This window comes from Echiichthys vipera, assembly GCF_963691815.1.
Source record: "Echiichthys vipera genome assembly, chromosome: 14".
Taxonomy (NCBI): Eukaryota; Metazoa; Chordata; class Actinopteri; order Perciformes; family Trachinidae; genus Echiichthys; species Echiichthys vipera.
In genome coordinates, this window is record NC_139839.1 from 11,423,927 (window position 1) to 11,445,499 (window position 21,573).

At 40.5% G+C, this 21,573-nt stretch overlaps 2 protein-coding genes across 2 annotated transcripts; both read left to right on the plus strand.

Annotated features, from left to right (window-relative positions):
* The first annotated feature begins 2,739 nt into the window (after positions 1-2,739).
* On the plus strand, positions 2,740-13,857 carry ubtd2 (ubiquitin domain containing 2). Its single transcript, XM_083926952.1, has 3 exons — positions 2,740-2,872; positions 6,364-6,600; positions 12,464-13,857. Exons 1-3 carry the CDS (start codon positions 2,803-2,805, stop codon positions 12,973-12,975), a joined length of 819 nt encoding a protein of 272 aa, XP_083783078.1. The 5' UTR covers positions 2,740-2,802; the 3' UTR covers positions 12,976-13,857.
* A 2,880-nt stretch (positions 13,858-16,737) lies between these two features.
* On the plus strand, positions 16,738-20,507 carry il12bb (interleukin 12B, b; the record flags this gene model as incomplete). The annotated part of the gene is made up of 8 exons (XM_083927237.1): positions 16,738-16,809; positions 17,767-17,854; positions 17,983-18,084; positions 18,231-18,413; positions 19,328-19,433; positions 19,736-19,905; positions 20,088-20,254; positions 20,382-20,507. The coding sequence occupies exons 1-8, from the start codon at positions 16,807-16,809 to the stop codon at positions 20,505-20,507; spliced, it is 945 nt and encodes a 314-aa protein (XP_083783363.1). The 5' UTR covers positions 16,738-16,806.
* Positions 20,508-21,573: the final 1,066 nt, after the last annotated feature.

The window sequence follows — 21,573 nt, forward strand, 5'->3', positions numbered from 1 at the left end:
TTCCTAGCCTATAAAATGTTGTCTAATGTGTCTTGGGTGTCTTTTAATTGCCATCAAACTAATGATTCTTTCTGCAAAATGTTTTACTTCAATATTTTCGTGTGCAATGGACTTAAAATGATTTTGCTATTTGTAAATTAATTTTATTGCAGGATGAAACACACACTCACTAGAGGTCACTGGAGTTCTCAGAAATTGACTTGTCACACTTTCCATGTCTGTTAAGTCAGCGGCCTATTCTTGAACAGCGAGTGTAATATTTCACAGCCTACGGAGGCTCCTAACAATGCTGCAGTCAACAAACAGCAGTAAGTGTAACGGCTTTAATTGGAACCATACAACCACATGTTTTTACAAGTTTAAAGTTTCCTTGTAACCTTTTTAGGACATCCATAAATGCAAGTTTGAAATTCTATGAAGCCTCACTCGTGTCCCTAAAAGAGCAACATGCCCAACTCAAGTCACTTCCCCTCAGGCGACACACACACACATACACACACCTCCTGAACAAAACATCCAGATATAAAAAGTGATGTTCAGTCACTTGCGTCATGAATGGGAGTTTAACGTAGAAGATAAGCACAGAAGAATGTGCTGGATCTCCTGCTGTGAGCTTGATCGCACAATATGCAGCAACATGTCAAGTGTATTCTGAGTAACTTGTTACATCACGTTACGTCATACAGACAATCAGGAAAGTCTCTGCTGCATAAACATGTCTTCTATCGGTTCCTGTCAATGGAAATAGTTGTAATTCCAGACAGCTTTGTTGTAAAATTACCCTTGCTATCCCGTTGCTTTTGTGTGTGTTTGTGTGTGTACACATGAGTGACTCTGTGTGTGTGTGTGTGTGTGTGTGTGTGTGTGTGTGTGTGTGTGTGTGTGTGTGTGTGTGTGTGTGTGTGTGTGTGTGTGTGTGTGTGTGTGAGAGCCACTGTGTCAAATTACACTCAAGTCTCTTTAGGACAGTCCTAAAGATAGTGACCAGGCAGGAGTGCGTCCATCCGGTGTGACATTGCAGTATTCGGATGCAGAAATAAGAATGAGGAAAACTTCTTTGACAGAGACGATTACAATGCAACATAAAATTGTGAAAGAAGAGAATAAAATAACTTTATTTCCCTGTAAAATTAAATTTTTATCTGCAAAAAAAAAAAATAGATATAGATTACGTGCTTGTTTGAATCAGCAACTCGAATAATCTAACCACTGAAACCCCACAATGCATTAGAGAATATAATACAGTACATTCAATACAACAGTTTGCTGTGAAATCTCATCAAGATGTGCAACAAAAATGTGTGGAAACTACTGATAGCATGATAAAAAAGCCCTCTTTGCAAAACAGACTCAAATGGATTATAACAGATTAAGTAACACTATTTCACTCTGTTTTGAAAAATCATAGACGTAGACTTCTCTTTATTGATCCCTTGGGGATGACTCCCGCAGAACAATTGAATTTCCAGCAGCTTACAAAAAAGGTATAAAAATACAGCATCTACAATATACAGTATAATATAAACAATAACTCTTAGCTAAACATTTATAGAAAGTAAAAAAAAAACCTCTTAGTTAATAACTAAAAAAAAAAATCATATAACCCCCCCCCCCCTCACGTTTTAAGTGCAGCAGGGCTTTAGTGTTCAGCTCTCTCTTTAAATATCAAGCGACCCGGGGCCCCTCACACTGTAAGCGTTGCGGGGCCCTATGGTCAGCTTACCTTTTAAACACCAAGAGGTCTGGGGACCTTCACACTGCAAGTTCAGAGAGCTCTGGGCACAGCAGTGGTCAGCTCACGTTGTAAACACCAAGGGGCCCGGGTACCCTCTCACTGTAAGCGCTAACGGTCGGGTCTGGGGGTGTGCGTAGTGGCTAGCTCGTGCTATAAGTACGCAGTGGCATAGTTGGCCTCTTCTGCTGTGCGCACTGAGGGCTCTGGCACTCAACTTCTTTTGGGAATCTTGGGCCGCGCACCGCAAGTGGCCTGAGGCTTGGAGGCCCCATGGCAGTCAGAGGCCCCGGGGAACTGGCCCCGGTCAATAAACCAGCCATAATTTTATTGTTGTGTTGTCTGAATGCCCTATTATGCAATAGAGAAAAGACTAGAACAGAATAGAACTGATGACCCTGCTAACTGGTAAACAGGACCAGTAGGAGGCTTGAAATTTATGAATACAAGGATTATTTGGTATCTTCTTCGGGACAGCAGCTTTCTTCTCCGAACACAAAATGTAACAGCACATGTGTCAAAACACATTATCATCATCAGTCTTAAGAGTATTTGCTGGCCCAAATGAGACAGCATCCTTCTTTTCTTTTTCACAGTGCACTTCACTTCTCCTTTGTTCTCTTCCCTGTCTTCCTCCTTCTCCCCCCCCCCCCATCTCCTTCATTCCTCTCTCGGTCACCTTGTAAACGATGTGAGCCTCTCTCTCCCTCTGTCTATCTTCCTTTCCCAGCCTTCCCCCAATCCCCACAAGATGAAGAAGATGATGATGGGCCAGTGATGAGAGGAAGAGAGGGGGGGAGGAGGCAAGGGAAGGCAAGGGAAGAAGGGAAGGGGAGGGGGTGAGAGAGAGAGAGAGAGAGAGAGAGAGAGAGAGAGAGAGAGAGAGAGAGAGAGAGAGAGAGAGAGAGAGAGAGAGTGTGAGAGAGAGAGAGAGAGAGAGAGAGAGAGAGAGAGAGAGAGAGAGAGAGAGAGAGAGAGAGAGAGAGAGAGAGAGAGAGCCTAGTAGATGTAGCTCTAGCTGTGGGCCGGGGGGTGAGCTACCTAGCCCGGGCTGCTCTGCCGAAACATCCATGGGTGGCTGTGTCGGGAGCCACCACGACTCCTCGGGCAGCTTAAACGAGAACTCGGACGGCACTGGAGGTAACTAACAGGGCTTAACAACATCTTTTAGTGCACACGGGCATGTTTTTTTGGTAAGGGGAGCTTTCTGTAGGCTTTCTGCATGTTTTCCTGGCTGGAGGTCTGCTTCCCTTTCCTTTATACCGAGGCAGACACACACGGCAGCCCTCCCCGGGTATCTCCCTCCACATAGTGGGCCTTGAAGCGACAAATGACGCGTCGTCGCTACTTTTATAAACTGGAGGATATATATGTTTTTTTTTTATCGCGCGACGCCGCTTCCCTTTGTTCTTTTGGTTTTTTGACTGAGCTAGTCGGCTACAATGTAGCCCAGTTAGCTCGCTAGCCTTTTTTTCTCTGCATAACAAATATGGGTCACAGACGACAATGGCATGCAAGGGAGTGAGACAGTCTGATTTTAATGATGTCCCTCCTGACTGTTATCTCAATGTAAGGCTGAACTTGTGATAAATGTTGGGCTTTTTCTGGTTTGTTTTTATTGGCTGTTTATACACCAGCTTTCGGGGTATGGTTTGTGCTGGGAAGGTAAGAGGAGGAGGTGTCAAAACTTAAAGGGTGCTTCAGCTTTTATGATAAAGGAAGTGTGTTTTAACTGCGCTCATTTGGTGAACAAGGCCCCAATGTTGTCCATCCACTCTGAGCAAACGGAGAACTATGAGACTACTCAGAAGACTGCAACCGATTAGGTTTATTGTATTTATTGAACAGTAAACAGCAGTGCCTGCAAGACCTAAGGCTATGGGGCACGATATACTGCAACAACAAAAATCATAGCACACCGTTTTTATAGTTCTTTTTTTTCTGGTGATCCTATAACTCGGATGACTGCTTAAAGCCATCCCAAAGTGCATTAAATCTTATTTAATCTGGTGGATGTAGCTTACGCTGGTGATGCCTCCATCCCGGTTCACAGAGGAGACAGTGACAGTGTACGTGGTGGAAAGAGATGTGGTTGCGTACTGAAACGTACATGCGTACATTGAACCGGCGATTGTGGCATTGAGATTGTATGAATCTTTACCGCAAGGCTCCCCTTTTGTAGAGATTTTTTATCAAGCTGGTATTCTGTAGATCACTTTGTACTGTAGTTTCTTGCTCGACTGGTTTTAGAAGGGATACCACCACTGGCCCATCGGTGGGAGATGGGGGTTGGGGGTTGAGTACTGTGATGCTGAGATAAAGCCGGGTGTTCTTAATGTTTTCCTTTTTGTCTCTACATCCGTCTTGGCTTCTTGTTTGACTATCTCCCTGACATCCTGAACCTCTAAATATCACGATAGTAGATTTCAGAGATCCCTTTATTTGTGAAAGAGTGTGTGTAGTAAAAAGAAGCTACGCAGGGTTAAAACAGATGCAGATGGGCAGCTGTTACTTGACACCCTTCTTCATGAGGACAGAGAAAAGGCAGTTAGACCTGAACACATGTTAATGAATCCATTTTCACCAAAGCAAGTGTCCTAACTAGGTTTACCTTTGCTCAAACAAATGATACTTTAGTATATACTAATATTTTATGTATACTGGCCTACATACATCCCTATGGATTTCTGAGGATTACTGTAAGAAAGGCAAGTAAGCTCGTGTTTAAAGTTATGAGCAGATGGATGAGCTGTAAAGTAGGCTAATACATAATAATAACATACACATGAATTAAGTCTCTATTACTGAATTCATATTTTTAATGTACACATTCTGTGGTTATTGATATTTATATAGGTTAGGTTTTTTGTTTTCGAAAAGCAAAGAAATAAAAGAATGGAGAGATAAAAAAATGTGTGCAAGAATGAATAATAAACAAAGTAATGAACCAATAAAATAGATAAAGAAACCAACAAAATATGTTCGAGTTTACTGCTGCAACATGTACATTTTCAGCGATTTTGAAATTCTGAGCTGATACTGATGTTTTGCTGCTTTTTTTTGTCTTTATTTATTCCCCCTTTTGTGACAGGGAAATGAAGAATCTTAATGGTTTTTTTTAAATCATTAAGATTTCTTAATCTCCCTGAAAAATAACTACTAAATAAATAAGAAGATATAAAAGCCTGTTTAGCCTGCTATACAACGTTACCTACTCAATGACAATAACTTCTCTCACATAGCCCAACAAAAACATTTTATGAAACAAACTGAATAAATATAAAAGAAATATGAATATATTACCTATATTTTATAACACTGCTTTAATCGAGTTAAAATCTTTGACAATCCACTTTGCCGCGAGGCTAAGCATGCTCAGAAGACTAGCATCCAAACTCCAAATATAACCAGTAACGTCAGCTCATGAACGTTGAAGATTTCAAGGGGGCAGAGTGTAGGCCTTCAAAACTGCACGTCTTCCACAACGGAGAGAGGCGGGTCATCCCTTTTACGTCAGATATCATGATAGTGTTGTGTCCAGTCAGTGGCTTCTTCTCCGCAGCTGCAGAAACAGCATTATGTGGTCTGTTGTCTGAGTCCAACCTCAAAAAAACAACATGTAAAACATCTGCCACCACCATCATATTTGCTGATAAGCCAGTCAACCAGGTGAATATCGGTCAATACAGATGATCTGCAGATAAATCAGTGCATCCCTACTTATTTTGTCAACAAAGGACCTAATTTCCCCTACAATAATAATTATTACAGCATTATACACAACCAAAGGGGGAAAAGTCAAAGTAAGCTTAAACAGTGTGTCAGTTAGATCACTTATTTACTACAAACACTCAGCTGAAGGTTGGTGTTATCCGGACTGTGCCATGTGATCACCAGAGTACATGTGTACCAGCAGCAGGTGTAACTCAACACTTTGATCCGTCATCCTCTCCTCTGCTTCTGTGTTACAAACACAAACACACACACAAACACAAACACACTCTGTCCTCCTGTACCTGTCGTCCCCTTCGGTGTTGATCCAGATGGTGTTATTCATCGGCCGTCGTGCTGCAGATGGAGCACTGTTAGATGCTATAACCCAAACCCTGTAACTGGGTTGAGTAACATAACACTTCTTGCTTCAGCTCAGTCTCCGTGTATGCATCTCCTGATGGTGTAGGCTCATGTTCGATCCGTCATCTGAGCTCAGTTGTTTACTTGAGCAATCTTAAGAGCGTTGTTTCAGATCAATCATAACTGTTCTTATTCCCTCCTTCTCCTTTACTCTCCATCTGTACTTCTCATTTTCATCCTGTGTATTTCCCCATCTTCTCTTCACGTCTCTCTACTTTCTCTTACCTCCATCCCCATTTGTTTTTGTTTTTTTTATTTCCTTATCTTGGTTGTCACCTTTTCTCCTTCTCAACACCCTCTCTGGTTGTTCCTTTATCCATCCCCATTTTCTTTCTTTCCTCACGTCTTTCCATTTACCCCGCCTCCACACATACTGTGTGTTTTTGTATTTTTTCCCTTTTGGTTCCTCTCCTCCATTTCGTCTCAATCCCTCCTGTCTTCCTCTATCTTTCTTTTTTCTCCACCTCTCCTTTCCTCTCTGTCATCCTCCCTTCCAGTGGCTCTAGGGCGTAACCAGCCCCTGAAGAGAGAGCGGCCTAAATGGAAAAGTGACTATCCGATGACTGAAGGCCAGCTGCGCAGCAAGAGAGATGAGTTCTGGGATACGGCGCCAGCTTTCGAGGGCCGGAAGGAGATCTGGGATGCTCTGCGGGCTGCGGCCAGCGCCTTTGAGAGCAATGACCACCTGCTGGCTCAGGCCATCCTCGACGGGGCCAGCATCACACTGCCGCACGGTAACACACATTTCCACCCATTTTCACAGTGGTAGATGTAACGGTTTGTTCGACTCTCCAGGAAATAGCGCTACGGGGTCTTTATGTAGGACAACTGCTCTTCCCAAGTTCTCTAGAGAAACTAAAACGTAGGAACTCAGCTGCAGAGATTTACAGTCTGAGGCTTAACTGGCGGCTGCAATTCTGTTTTTTTGTGCTATTTTTTCTTAACTTTTATTTTTAAATTTGAGATTTTGGACTTGGTTGTTGGGTTGCAGGTTAATTCAAATACAGGAAGATACAAATAGTGCCTTTTAAGCAACACTAAACAAGGAGCTGAAACTTGAGACAAGCGAAGGCAATTCTGTGCAGGTTTGAGTATGTGGTGTGTTCACACTGTGAATCGTGACGTAAGTTAGTACCCATACTATCCATGCTACAAAACTAAGCAAAAATGCCAAACATTTGCTGGTTAGATGTTCCTAAAGTCAGAATTTGATGCTGCATGATTATAAATTCTCCTGAGTTTTGAGCTGTTTTTTTAGACAAAACCAGGCGTTAAAGGAGCTACTCACAGCTGGAAAACAATGAAACCAATTATGAATGATAGTAAAACAGCTCCAGGAACAACGCAAATAAATTCTAAACGTTCAGTTTGAGTGACATCCTTTGGTGCACATGTTGTGTAATTTCTGGTATGTGGATTATTTTGTATACTAACTGCAAAAGCAGTGTAAGACAATTAGTATACACTGTATACAGTCTGAGGGTGACTTGCTCCCTTTCCCAGGCCAAGTATAATTTCCACCCATTACATCTAGCTGTGTATAAAATGAAGTATGATGCTGCAACTGAACAGACTATTTCTTACCCCCAATTTATTTTAGATTGATTTTGGTGGCTAGCTTCACATCAGCCTCAATATTTGTCTAGCTTGAAGAGCCTTAAATCCTTTACAATTGTAAGCATAAACACATCCATGTCAAGCTAATGCATCTATGGCCCTTCAAAGCCACGATAATAAAAGCAAAAATTGGGAGAGGACTTTTCCAGGCCATGACATACATTCCTGCCACCAGACAGCAGCCCTTACCACTGGGGGGGTGTTACTGAATATCAGCTGTTAGATATTATTAGGTGACATTGACAGAGTTCCAGTTGAGAAGCCAAAGGATGTATCTTATACAGCCTCTGTAGTTTCCTCTTATTTTGAAGTTTCATTAACAGGAGGTAAGCTTTGCCACACATGACTCTCTATTTCTGTTTGTGTGAGTGTGCACAGTACTTGAGTGTTTAATATGGACCTGATTCCTAGCAACTACAAGCATTTACAGTACTCAGTAAAAGGAGTTACAGACACTGAACCTCTAAGTGTATCTCAATGACCACATTGTGGACTTTAGACTTTAGCTGTTATTGTTGTATGAGGAATCAATAAATATTGAATTCACAGGGGCGTGTCTCTGGTCTTATGAAAGTATGATTTAATGAGGTTATCACTCATGTCAGTATAAAAGTAAAACCTACTAAGGAGCATTCATTTAGAACTAATCATTAAAATTGGCTCTGATTCAGAAAGCCCAACAACTCCACATGGTCATTATCAGCTGCTTGTGTAGGATTTCTATTTGTGGATGTACATCAGTCTCTCAATGTCCGTCATTCTCTTGATTCCCATTCATACCACTCCAGAGTCATCTTACCTAAAATGAGAAAAGGAAATGTCACATTTTTCACCCAGTGGTGGCATTCTCGGTTTCACCCACTCTCTAGACCTTAATATAAGAGTCTAGACATGTTTCTTTATGTAGCTGTGAAAGTAAAAGTAAGATGATTCCATACTAATCCTGTTAAAACAGGCTGAGAAGACTGGCTTTTTAGTAGCTAAGGGAACCCGTCTGCAGGAAAGCAGAGGTAGACAGAGTGATTCTTTTAGTAGGCCAACACGGACACTAAATCTCAAGGTCAGCTCTGCCTGAATATGATTAGGGTATAACATCAACAGACAGGCTTCCCATGCATGTAAACCTAGTCAGTTTCTTGTGCTTCTCCATTCGCTTTACTAGTTTGATCTGATCAGATCCTGCTGGGCTGCAGCTGTGGATTCCCCGAGCCTGATGTCACCGTTTCACTAATCCAGCACACCAGTACAAAGAGCAGTCAGATCACTTAAATATTTTTTATTACTCACAGCTCAATGCCTTTTGTTATTGTCCTGCTTGTTTTTGTTTTTCACCATTACAGTTTCAGCTGGGTACTGGGACAAAGTCAGCATGCTAATATTCTCACAATGACGAGGCTAACATGCTGCTGTTCAGCAGGTATAATGTCTTTATTAATCTTAGCTGAGGGTGTTAGCATGGCCACTTTTGCTAATTAGCACTAAACATAAAACAAAGCTGAGGCGGATGCAAATTACTTTATTTATATTTGAAAAAAACGTATCAAGTATTGGACAAATCATCATTTTGACTTGATGGTGGGAGAAGAAAATGTCAGGGTTTCGCCAAAGTGATGACAGCTTATAATGAGGAAGACATGGATGTGTGAAATTTCAATTTCATGGCTTTCCGTCCGAGAGATTACACTCAAAACCACAAATGTGGTGTTTGTGTCCTCATGGTGGTAAGATGGAAAGTCAGGGGATGACCAAAGTCAGTAGGATTTATCCATTGGGGACAACGTGAAGGTCCGTATAAAATATGGAAATTTATGAATAGTTGTTGATATTTCAGTTTGGACTAAAGTGGTGGGCAGATCAACTAACATCTCCAGAGCCACGCTGCTAGCATGGTTAAAAAAAGTTCTCTCTGTGGGACTAGTTGGTTAATCCTCCAAATTGTTTTAAAAACTTTAATTACCTACATTACTGTACTAAAACATTATTTTACAGCGCAGACTTTGTTGTTGCCATTCAGGAGATGGAACTGTGGTTTTTAAGGTTTCTTAAAACTCCCACTGCATTCATTATGGAGACTTTTCACTCATTAGAGATGCATCAGTTGATGGGCTCCTTTTTAAGTGTATGGTGTTTAATTACATTGGAGACCAACTTGATCTGAGGTCTTCAAAAGTGACTCTGTGGAGCAGAAAAGTGGATCCATTTGCCCCAGCGGTTGTTTGATGCCATCAAGCCTGCGACAAAAGAAAACGTAATGTTCAATGATTCACACCATAATAGTCTGTTTAGTTGCCCCATGTTTCAAGCCATAACCAGGCAAGCTCCTTTTTCCGTAGGCCATGTGAAACAGCGCTGCAGCAACAAAGCATTTGTCCCATGAACAAAAGTTTTCTTGTTTTTACCATAAAATATAATCTCTTATATTTTGTGTAAGGTGGATTTCCCCCTTGCAGTGATGATTTTCAATCCAAGCTCTGGTTGTTTAATGAAATCCCAACACCAAAGGCATTAGCACCACCTGGAATCCATTATCGTTCTGCAGCTGAAGGATAAACACTACGGTGGAGCCAACTGGAGAGGGAAAAAAAGCAAGTGACGTGGAGATTTGTGTCAGTGAACCAGATTTTATGGCTATGCCAACTTCCACATAGTTAGCTCTCTGCTGGTATCTCACTGTTACACGGAAGGACTTTAATATATTTAAAATATACATTGAAATTATCTTGAGTACCAAAAAAGGGATGACTAAATGTGATTTCAATTGGACTTAAGTACATTGTGTTATTAAACCTGCTTAAAGAACAGTTGACACCCCTGAAGGCATTTAGATGTGCTGAAAGAATTTGTCTACATGCAGGTTTTTTTTCACAACATGGAAGAAAGTCTGTTGTTATGTGGTTAAAAATAATTTCAGTTTTTTCCACTCCAAGTGGTTTTGAGTGCAGCTGTTGTCATAAGGTCCTGCATACTTTTTATCCGCATTACTACACATTTCACTTTTAGATACAGTATAGGATATCTTTCCGCCTCTCACTCTCTCGCCCTTGCGTTCACTCTGGTAGACCATGTCCTGAGGCGTAGCATTGGCTTAATGTCTTCACCTTGACCACAGCAGTCGTCATCTAGAGAGCAGAGAACAACTTCCTGTGGGCTTCTGCTGACTCATCTCTGTCCCACTTAGCACAAAACTCATTGTCTCTCTCAAATGTCTCGTGCCTCAATTTAAGTCATGAGTGGTGCATTGAAGACTTTTAAGATGACTTCTTCATCTGAAGGGCAACATCATAACCCATCTTTTCAATCTTTTAAAAAGACAAAACGTTGGGCCAGAATAGGCTGCTTTTGGATTTTACTCATAGTTTTGTATTACTCCTGAAGAGTAAGAACTAAGGTGAGAAAAACACCCATTACCACAATAACATTACTCTGTGTTTTCAGTTGTGAAAAGTAGTGACATTAAACTATTGTGCAGGGTCACCTGTCTGAAATCCCCTTGAGGACCCTTGGGGGGTCCCCCCTCTGAATACCACTGTATTGGGTTTCTGTTTGTGGAATACTATGACCTCTTCACTACATCTCATTTCCCCCCATTTCCCCCGACTCTCTTCTCTGTGTCTGAATCACAGTTGGTCAACACTGACCTCAACAGACACATGACTTTCCTTGTTCTCCTGTTTTTACTCATCTTTCCTGGGTCTTTGTTTTGTATTAAGTCTGACTCTCATTTCTCCATTTTTACTAAAGAAAATGGGAATTGGAGATCAAGTTCTGTCATTGTACGTTGGAAAAATGATGCAAGTGTTTGACTTTCAGTTTGAGAATGCAATGTCATCAATGACTTATTAAGACCATTCATTTGAATGTGACAAATGAAGGGAAACATTTGAGGACTTATCTGACATGTTCACTGGAGTTGTTAATTGCTTTCTGTTGGATCTTCCCACTTAAACGTTTACCTGTGTACTAACACAACTTTGCATGTAAACCGTTTGTTTTACATTGGTATGTATGTTACAGTAATCTATAACCTGCTGCAGACGATGGTTTATAGCTTCTAGTATGAATATGTGGTTCCTATAAAGCCCAGTTCAGATCAACGACGAGTTGAAACGAGTTGAAACTTGCAACTTTTTGCAACGCACAGGTCTGCAAGGTTCGGAAACTTGCCAGTTCACAACGTTTAGGCAAGGTTAGATGGTGTAACATCTCCAAAGCGAAACTCTGTACTATCGTTCTAACTTCTGACTTTTCAGGCTTTTTTTCATATCTGGATATCATTTGTACAATAAGGACAAAGATTGTGAGATAGTTGCTGCAGCTACTTTTCTAGTAGTGATGAAACAACGAACATACCGTTTTATTTCCCTTATTCACTGCTTTGTTCTCAATTACAGCGATACCTTTCCTTATTTATTGTTCCGTATGGCACGCTCGACCCCCTCCCTCTGTCTTTTTTCTTTCTCTCTCGCACACTCGTTGAGCCTCCGTCCAAACCTGCCATTTGGACAAGCTGACAGTTTGTAAGTACTTGACCAGCGGACTTTGCTCCGAGCTGATTGGCTGTTGAAACGGGTGATGTGCTTTACGTTCTAAAACAAGAGGAAACGGGCCAGTTCACACCGCTTCAGCATTTTCCTGCAACGCTCTCATACGGTTTTGTCTTGTCACAAATCTTTGGTCAGTACTGGGCTTCAGATCAAACATCATGCATAAAGAGAGTGCATATAGCTACAGTATAGGTACAGTAGATAATTAAAGCAAGCTAAAAATCCAGAAGGGACCCCGCAAAGTTTTGCTTCACTTCTTACTTTGAAATGTGTGGATAACATGGGTAAAACAGACTAAACCTCTCACAGACAAATGTCCTGTGTCCCACCATACGCATTGAATGTTTTCATAACTAGTCAAAACTGTTCTAACCAACATCAGTTACAAAAAAATAATTTCATATAAAAGTGTTGATACATTTTATCATTCTTCCAGGAGCTCTGACTGAATGTTATGATGAATTGGGGAATCGATACCAGCTGCCAGTCTACTGCCTCTCGCCTCCCGTCAACATGATTGAAGAGCGCTCTGACGAGCCCGACGGGTCCGATCCAGACTCCGGCGCAGCAGACCCGTCGACAGGCAGCGCCAGCGACGCCGGCTCTGGAGGGGAGTGCCAGCTTCGGCTCCGACTCTCCACAGGTCGTGACCTCCGGCTGGCGGTCCGTTCCACAGACACAGTGGGCATGATGAAGCGTCGTCTACATAGTCAGGAGGGCGTGCCCGCCCAAACCCAACGCTGGTTTTTCTCAGGTCGGCCACTGACAGACAGGCTGCGCTTGGACCAACTCAACATCTCCAGGGACTACGTAGTGCAGGTCATCCTCAGCCAGCCGCCACCACCAGAGCCGGTGACAACGCCAGGACACACCACAGAGGCCTCTGGGCCAGTGGTTGTGGAAGGAGTGGCTGCACTGCCACAAGAGCCCACACCAGTGGAGAATTAACCCAGCCTGGCAGCCTGTAGGCGGTCATACCAGCGGACTGGCAGTATAATAGGAGGAGGATAACAAAGGAGAAGAAAAGAATGAAAGTTGATTCTGACTTTTCTCGTTTGATTTCTTCTCGTTTTTGAGCCGAGGTCGGCTGTCTCCTGGAGCAAAAGGACTCTTGAATTGAGAAAAGACTCTTCCTTTTGGTTATACACGTTGAAATTTTGACCTTTTTTGAAGTCTTTTTAACTGTTCCTATGGAAACCAAACCACAAAAAGAGGACTATGTCAGATGTCGTAAAGGGTTTTCTTAGCAGCACTGATGTTTGAATGTTTCTGTGTTTCAGTTTTCATTCACGTTCTGTTCTCTGGCAAAGCTTGGTCAGCAGAATTCAGTTTATGAGGCTACAGGGTTATACATATATAGATTTATACATTCATTTTCATTTCAATACAATGCAACACGGGCAGTTCAGAACGAAAGGTATAAATATAGTTTAACAATCATGACCATTATTAAGACAATTCTTCTTAATTATATGTGAATCAAATCAAGAAGTCAGGATGTTACCAGCTGTAAAGAGAGGTTGCTAATTAGTAAACAGATGTGTCCTCTTCTCGTCAAGAGGCTGCAGTCAGTTGGCATGACGATGTGTTACCAAGCTGTTGCTTTATTTCACTCCACAGAACAATCAGAGCAATCATGTAATAAACATTAAGTAGTCAGCGTGTGTGTGTGTGTGTGTGTGTGTGTGTGTGCGCGCGTGTGTGTGCGTATGGATGTTCATATATGATCAAGACACAACCACACTTATTCATGTGGCAAAAAGATGGAACATCAGAAACACAGTTGCATATTTTGATTAAAAATAGAATGTTTTTAATTAAATTTAATCATTTCTATTCCTCGATCTCTGTCTTATTATTGGCTTTGGATATTTTCATGTTTTGATGGATGGTTTTGATGTAAAAAAAAAAATGATAGCATATTTCAATGACAATTTACATTCTCTTGCAGTCTTTCAACTCCAGTTTATGCCTAATAATCGGCTAAAACAGATTCCACCCACTGAAATATTTCATATTTTAGGCTATATTTACCTTGGCTATTAGCTTGGGTTAGTTTGTTTTAAAAGCACCATATTGTGGTTCACGCTATAGTTTGATATCCATATTGTGTGCAGGTGCAAACCACAGATCAGGAGCTGAAGACTAGAGCCCATTACTGGAGTTAGATGAGGACAACGACACCACTCATGTCTGTACAGTAAAGAAGATGTGGCCAGCAGCCAGATACATAAAGACTGGAATCTGGAATCATAGCCTGAGGTTTATCCAAGGTGTGGTTGCTAATTGAGAAATAATAATTGGGATAAATAAAGTTTTTTAGAATCTTGAATTATTAGTGAATTTCTCCGGTGTGGGAAATATGGTCTATCAGCTCTGTCTGAAGCAGTGGTTCTCAAACTTTGTTCTATGATGTACCCCCTCTGATTTTTTCAGCAAAGTACCGCCTGACCACGAAAAAAAAAACACTTTTGGTGTGTCTGATTTATTAAAAAACGTAACTGAAAAACACTTAAAATGTAAAATCACTTGATGCTACGTTTCAACCACAAATCCATTTTCTTGTTTTTTGTCTGTTATTTAATACCAAAAGTCACTTCCCACTCAGTAAACAAACATAATTGTGAGTGTGACTGCATTTGTTGCGATACTTGGCAGCAGTTAAAATAACAACACTTTATTTTTTAATGGACTTATGATCCTTTAATTAGGAATCACATGTCTCATATTTTTTTAAATCTCATGTACCCCCTGCAGTACTCCAGAGTAACTATAGGGTTATGCATACCCCTATTTGAGAAACACTGATCTAAAGGATAAACCGCACAGCATCTCTTCCACTCACTAACTAACACATTATCTTGTTTGTTAAATTTATATACAAAGAAAAATTATAAAAGTTGTGGTTTTACGGTGAGTGTTGCACTGGAAATAATTCATGTTGTCAACAGGAAACTAGGGAAAACTTCAGACCTCATTGGCCAAGAAATCAACACATTACAGTGGATTTATTTTGACCTTGGACAGCCAGACTAGCTGTTCCTCCTGCTTTCAACCTCTCTGCTAAGATAAGCTAATGTAAAACTATTCATTCAAAGTTCCAACATCGATATATTGGCCCACATGCATGCCGATACCGATAAATCAGTGATAAATAGCGAACATATGTCTGGCTTGTTTTTAAACAGCAGTAATACTTTTACAGCAGAACTGTTTCCTTTTTCATTTGATTTCCTATTTCCTGTTTCAAACTCCTTTTAAGTCTGTATATTCCAGCCAGACAGAACATGGAAAATTCCTTGAAAAAAACAGTATGATGCAAGGAGGCTGCGTGGAGAGAAGAGAAGCCACAGTGAGCATTGTGTTTGTAAGAAGTGCGGCCAACTGGCAAATTTGGAAACCTCACTCCGCCAGTGATGGAATAAGGAAGCAACTAACCTGTCTAACCATCGCTAACGTCATCTTGCTTAAACTAAGAATCTAGAGACAGAGGGAGAGCAAACGTCCCACTTTCATGCTATTAAACAACATGAAAGGTCACGCTGTCCATGAGTGACAAGTGGGGAAGTGGACACAAGATATAAGGTCACTGTGGCGTTATGTCATGAGTCTTCATAATTGTGGCTTTCTTTTGGGAAATATCTTTGTATATCACACCTGAGTGAAGTTAAAGTTTCAAAATGTCTTCACACACACATAATAATGATGTGACTTTTCAATAGGACAGATGATATCGCATGAATATTATTATGATAATACATTTTTTACTAAGTATGTGTATATGGTATCAAAGTAGGTGCAGAGAGTAATGATGTAGCACTTCATTTCTGAGCAACATACTACAGTATACTTTCTTTTAAAACCAAATATCACTCCAACCTTGAGCAATAGTCATCTATTACCTGTCTGTTGTCATAAGCGCACAGCAATGTTGAATCAAAAGAAACCTCTATAACTAGAATTAAGATAGAGGTGAACTTATAGGAAATGGTCTGGCTATCATTTCAGATATACCCACACTGGTTAAAATGGGAGCAGAATGAATAATGGAAAGTCCTCCGTAGATCATAGCACTCTGTACAGGTAACTTCCCAAATGAGGTATTTAGACATTTTGTTCACAAACCTGACTCAAGTAGCCCTCAGTGTGACTTTCCACTTATGAAACAGGATTGTTTATTTATTTATTTATTGGATCTTTTCTCTTTTCCACTTCAATGGAACTGTCGCTTTTGCTTTCTTGTTCTTGTTCCTGTTCCATTTTCCAGGGTACCTGTTGAGTTTTACTGACACATCATCACACACGCTGTCATGTGCAAACATTTGAGCTTCTCCAGTTCCCTTTCCTAGAGGTTTCTATCTCTTTGGTTGTCCCTGACTTCCTCCACAATGGTCAGTGTGGGCGTACAATGGAATATTATTCAGAATGAAATGTACTTTTGTTCTCAGCCTTCCTTTTGATTCTTAATTAATAGAGATTGTCCTTGTCCTGTTTCCAACTGATGGACTAGTCACACACACACACACACACACACACACACACACACACACACACACACACACACACACACACACACACACACACACACACACACACACACAGGCAGTTCCTCTAAATGTCAGGGTTTTTTCACCTTCTGCTTCATGCACAAATAAATACAGCAACAGCATGTTGAGTTAATGCAGACAACCTTGGCACACACTCAGACATCTCACCTCTCTGGTATCTTTATCGGGTCAGCTTGCAGTTCTGAAATTTTTTCAATCAAGTCCAGTTGTCATGGTAAGATCTACTTTACTCATTTTCTGTCATTTGGCCTGTTTTTTTATTTCCTCTGGCACATTATTCAGTATATATTTATTTGAATATATTGAGGATAACTCATGTTTCTTACATTAGCCTCTTTTGATACAGTAAATTGAAAAAAAAACTGTCTGTCTTATTCAGTGAGAATATATTTCCTTACGGCATCGTTGGAATTTCTTTTACAACAGTACTGTAATAAAACTTGAATGCACTTTAGAGGTAATTGTGTGCTTTACTTCAGTGGTTCCCATGGAGAGGTTGCAGGGAGAGGAAAGCAGATAAAACATCTTGATGCTGTTTTGTGGCTTTTTTTGTTGAAAATCATTGTCTAATATATATAACAAATAAGGTTTGGTTGAACTGGTCACAACTTGTAGATATATAATAGATATAATAGATATACACATAACAGCAGATAACGATGGGGGGGGGGGTCACATTGCTTGCATCGTTTTAAGGGGTCACAAGGCAAAAAGTATGTATGAGTATTTTCATTTTGGGGGGCTTTATACTTTTCCTCCATTACATTTCAGACTGAAACATTATACTTTCTACCCCGCTGCATTCCTTTTATGATTGTAGTTGACTGTAACTTTTCAGATTAAGACTTTACTTGTTTCTTTAGGATGAAAACTTCTCGCTAATTATTAAAACAAAACCTTGTTACAGTTGGATGACAAATGACAATTTTGACCCTATTTGTGAAAACGTTTGTGTCTCAAGTTCTGGGGATTTTCTTTGTTATTTAACAATTATGCATATTGAAAAGTAACAACCTCATAGGATATTAAAATAAGCACAGGACTTGAGGATTAACCATATAGATGTTCCTCTGTTTCTGTACAAGCTCCAAAATAATGCCCGCTTATAAATCAATTATGCAAGTTTGGATCCAGTCCTTGTGTTATACTAACTTATTGGTCTTTCCTCCAGATGCGTGCATTGTTCCTCATGGTCCTGTATGCTGGACTGTGCTACGCCAACTCTGAGCAAGAAAACATAGAGACTCTAATGGATAACGGTAGCTAACTCCTCCTTTCTCTCCTGAACGTTCCTCTTCTCTATTTGTCTCTTTGCCTCACATACGGTAAATGTTGACTCAAGTCAGTCTGTGTGAATGTGTGTGTTCCTTGTCTATGATTTAACTAGTTCTGGTCCTGAGGGTGCCTTATGGTGTGGGCACCAGGGTGGTTGTTCCTCTGAGCTGTGGAGAAGCTTATAAAAACCAGCCTGTGGTTTGGAAGAAAAATGGTAATACAGCTGTTACTACTACCAGCAATACATCTACTACCAGTGGTACTTCTAAAAGTGCCTGTACGATATGATACAATACGATATGATACGATGAAATGTGATGCAATACGATACTGTGACATTGACCTATGTGTTTGTCTCAGGCGAGGAGATTGAGCCAGCTCTGAAGGGGAACAACGTCAAGGTCCTGGTGGAGGAGATGAATGGAGGAAACTACACATGTCACCTCGGTCCAGACGGAGAATACCTCAACCACACTGTGATCCTGGTCCAACTAGACCCAGACAACAGGACTGTCATTCTGGAAGAAAAATCTCCTGAAGAGGGTAAGATAAGACAGATGAAGGGCTGAAAAACAAAGAAGGCACACGTTGAGAGAACAAACAGAGAAAGATAAAGATATGCTGTGTGATTGGACCTGGCGACAGATATTTTCACCGGAGGGGACATAGGATAGATGTCACTGAACAGCTGAGATAAGAAAAATGGTAGGAGAGGGAGATAAGATGGGAAAAATAGACTGAGGCTGTTGCCTGAAACCAGACAGCATTAAAAAAGATGAGATGAACGACGGGGCATATGTAAAAAGAAAAGATGAGTAGAGGTAGAGTAATGATGTGAAGGGACGGCCAGATTGTACAGAAAGAAGGAAAAAGCTCAACAAATGCCAAAAAAAATGAATATAGAAAAATAGAAAGAAAGAGAGTAAGACAGCACAGTGTCTAAATCAAGGTTATACTTCAATATAACTACTGAAGCATAAATAAACCGCTCACAGACTGACACAATGGGCTTTATGTCAAAGCCATCACCATGGCATTAGTGCTAGTCAAAAACGACACCAAACTTGTTCCTGCTAATCCGCAAAAGTTGTTGCTTTGTCGATTAAAACCGTATTGTCTTTGGCTTTACTGAAAAAATAAGACTTCTCTCAAATAACAGTGAAAGGTCTACAAGCTTTGGGATAGCTTGGACTGAGAAAAAAACTATCAACCTTTCTCCAGTTTTGTGCCATGAAAGCAATGTTTTTCTGTTGCTGATTTGATGGAACCATGTGTGAAATTGTGGCTTGTTCACAGCAATTGCATTAAACTCCTGAACTCAATCATCATTGATTTTTAATTGCGAGGACATTTTAAAAGAAAGTGCTCTGAAACCCAAAAGCTAGAAGTAAATTGATCCTAAAACACAGAGAGAGGGACTCAGACTCAGAGGTCTCACAGTGTTTCTGTTCCTCCAGGCCACATCCACTGTTCAGCACCTAACTATAAAGGCTCCTTCCGCTGCACCTGGAAAAGAACAAAGTCCAGATCCAACGCCGCTGTGCTCCTGGTGAAAGTAGAACGGTGAGGACAAATCATGATTTCTCTCATCGTATTTAAGCGTGGATTAATGCACAGGCTGACCGAGGCTGCAGCCTATAGTTATAGTGGTGACATCACAACCGTACAGAAGTCCTGACGGCTCATTTAAAGACAGCCTGTGTGCATTTTTCCGTTGATTGAGCATTTTGATACTTTCACATTATTGATATAGCATATCTAACATCCCACTTTTTTACAATATGGGACCTTTAAATCCAGAGTAGATCATGTATAGCTGCTTCTAGATAGATAGCATTGTACAAACCAGTTTGTCTTCAATTTAGTAATTCAGAAAAGATTTCCTGTGCGCTGGACGCTGATGGATCAGGGATTCACTGCCAAGAAGCCAACTGCACATTCATAGAGGAAAAGCACCGCATCTACCTCACCCTCTACATACACAGCAACTCTCGCCTTGAGGCCTACACAAAGGCTTTCTACCTGAGGGAGATTGGTAGGTGATTGTATTTGTTTTCCTGTGTTATTGGAAGTAGGATTATGCAGTCTTATTTCCATCCATCTAACCTTATTCTCTTATTTTGCCTGCTATTGCAATCCTGCTGCATCCATCTCACTGAGCTGTTTCCCTCTCCCTTTCACTCTTCTCCACCTCTATCCTTCCCCACTCCTATTTAGCGAGGCCAGCAAAACCCTCTAACCTGCGCAAGAGTAATGGGAAGGTGTTCAGCTGGAACTACCCTGAGTCCTGGGATGAACCCTGCACCTTCTTTGGTCTGCAGTTCCAGGTCAAGGTGGTCCCAAAAGGATTAACCTGTCACAGTGAAAACATTGGTAACTTAATGGTAAATACATGCACGATGCAGATCACATTCAAGTTATACTTTTTCCACTTTAACACCGTAAAAATGCATCTGTTGATTTCCAGTTAAATGTATTTGTCTTTCATATATTGCCTCTTCTCTTGTGCAGCTGCTCAATACCACTGAGGAAACGCAGTTTGAGGTCAATGTCAAAGCAAATAAGTTTGTTTTCTGTGTGCGAGCTCAGGACAAACACACCAAAGGGCCATTTAGCCAGTGGAGTCAGTGCATGTGAGTACAGTATATTCCTTGGACCTTTGGGAGTATCAACTGTTTTGACTTTGTTACCAGAGACGTTTAGTTTATCATTTATCCAGATAATGTTAACTCACCAACATTGATCTGATCCGTACTGTTTTATTCCAACCTGTCCTCTCTACAGAGTGGATAAACATCCCGAGAAGGGGTGCTAGCTTCATTCACTGGACTGCAGCCATAAAGGATGGAAGAACCAAAGGATGCAAGAAAACAATGTTTTTTAAAGCTATGCACAACAATTGCTGCTGTGCTGTACAGTATTTATTAATCAGTCTTTTAAATTGTCTCCAGGATTGGGTAGTAACAGACCACATCTTATCGGGATTACGTAATCAGATTACTAATAAATGACTATAATAAACCCAGATTACATTTGAAAAGTATCCATTTAGATTAGTTTCATTTTAATGGAATCCTTCATTACATTTTTACAGTCTTCTGAATATTTTGTTTTTTAATGATTATTTATGGTTAATGGAGTTTTGATTCCCTTTTTATTTACATTGAATATGGAAGATGAACATTTTGAGTAATGTTTAAAGAGAAAAAATGACATTTGCGGCAGTGTCCATGTTTTGGTTGCACAATATTTTCAATATTTGATTTTTAATTTATGGATGAATATTCAGATTAGATCCATTTTTTCATTTTCATTTGAAGTAATCTGACCAAACCCGGGTTGCTAAAACTATTATCACATGACTGAAATCATTTACTCATTCCTCTATAACCTTTGTAACTTGTTTAAAGCTAGCCTAGCAGAATTGTTGCAAAAATGTTTCTTCACAGTCATAATAAATTGCTAAAATATTAATATACTACACATTTTAGTATCTTTCCTGTATTATGTAACGTGTATTCAACCCTACAGTGGTCTTGTCAGTACTCTGTGAAATATATTCATACACATATTTTAAACGACTTCAGAATGAAGAACAAACAACACAGGCAGTTTAGGTATATAAAAAAGGTTTATTGTCATATTTACAGCCAGGATGTCAGGGATGTGACGAGGAAAACACAAAATGACAGATCTCAGGAAA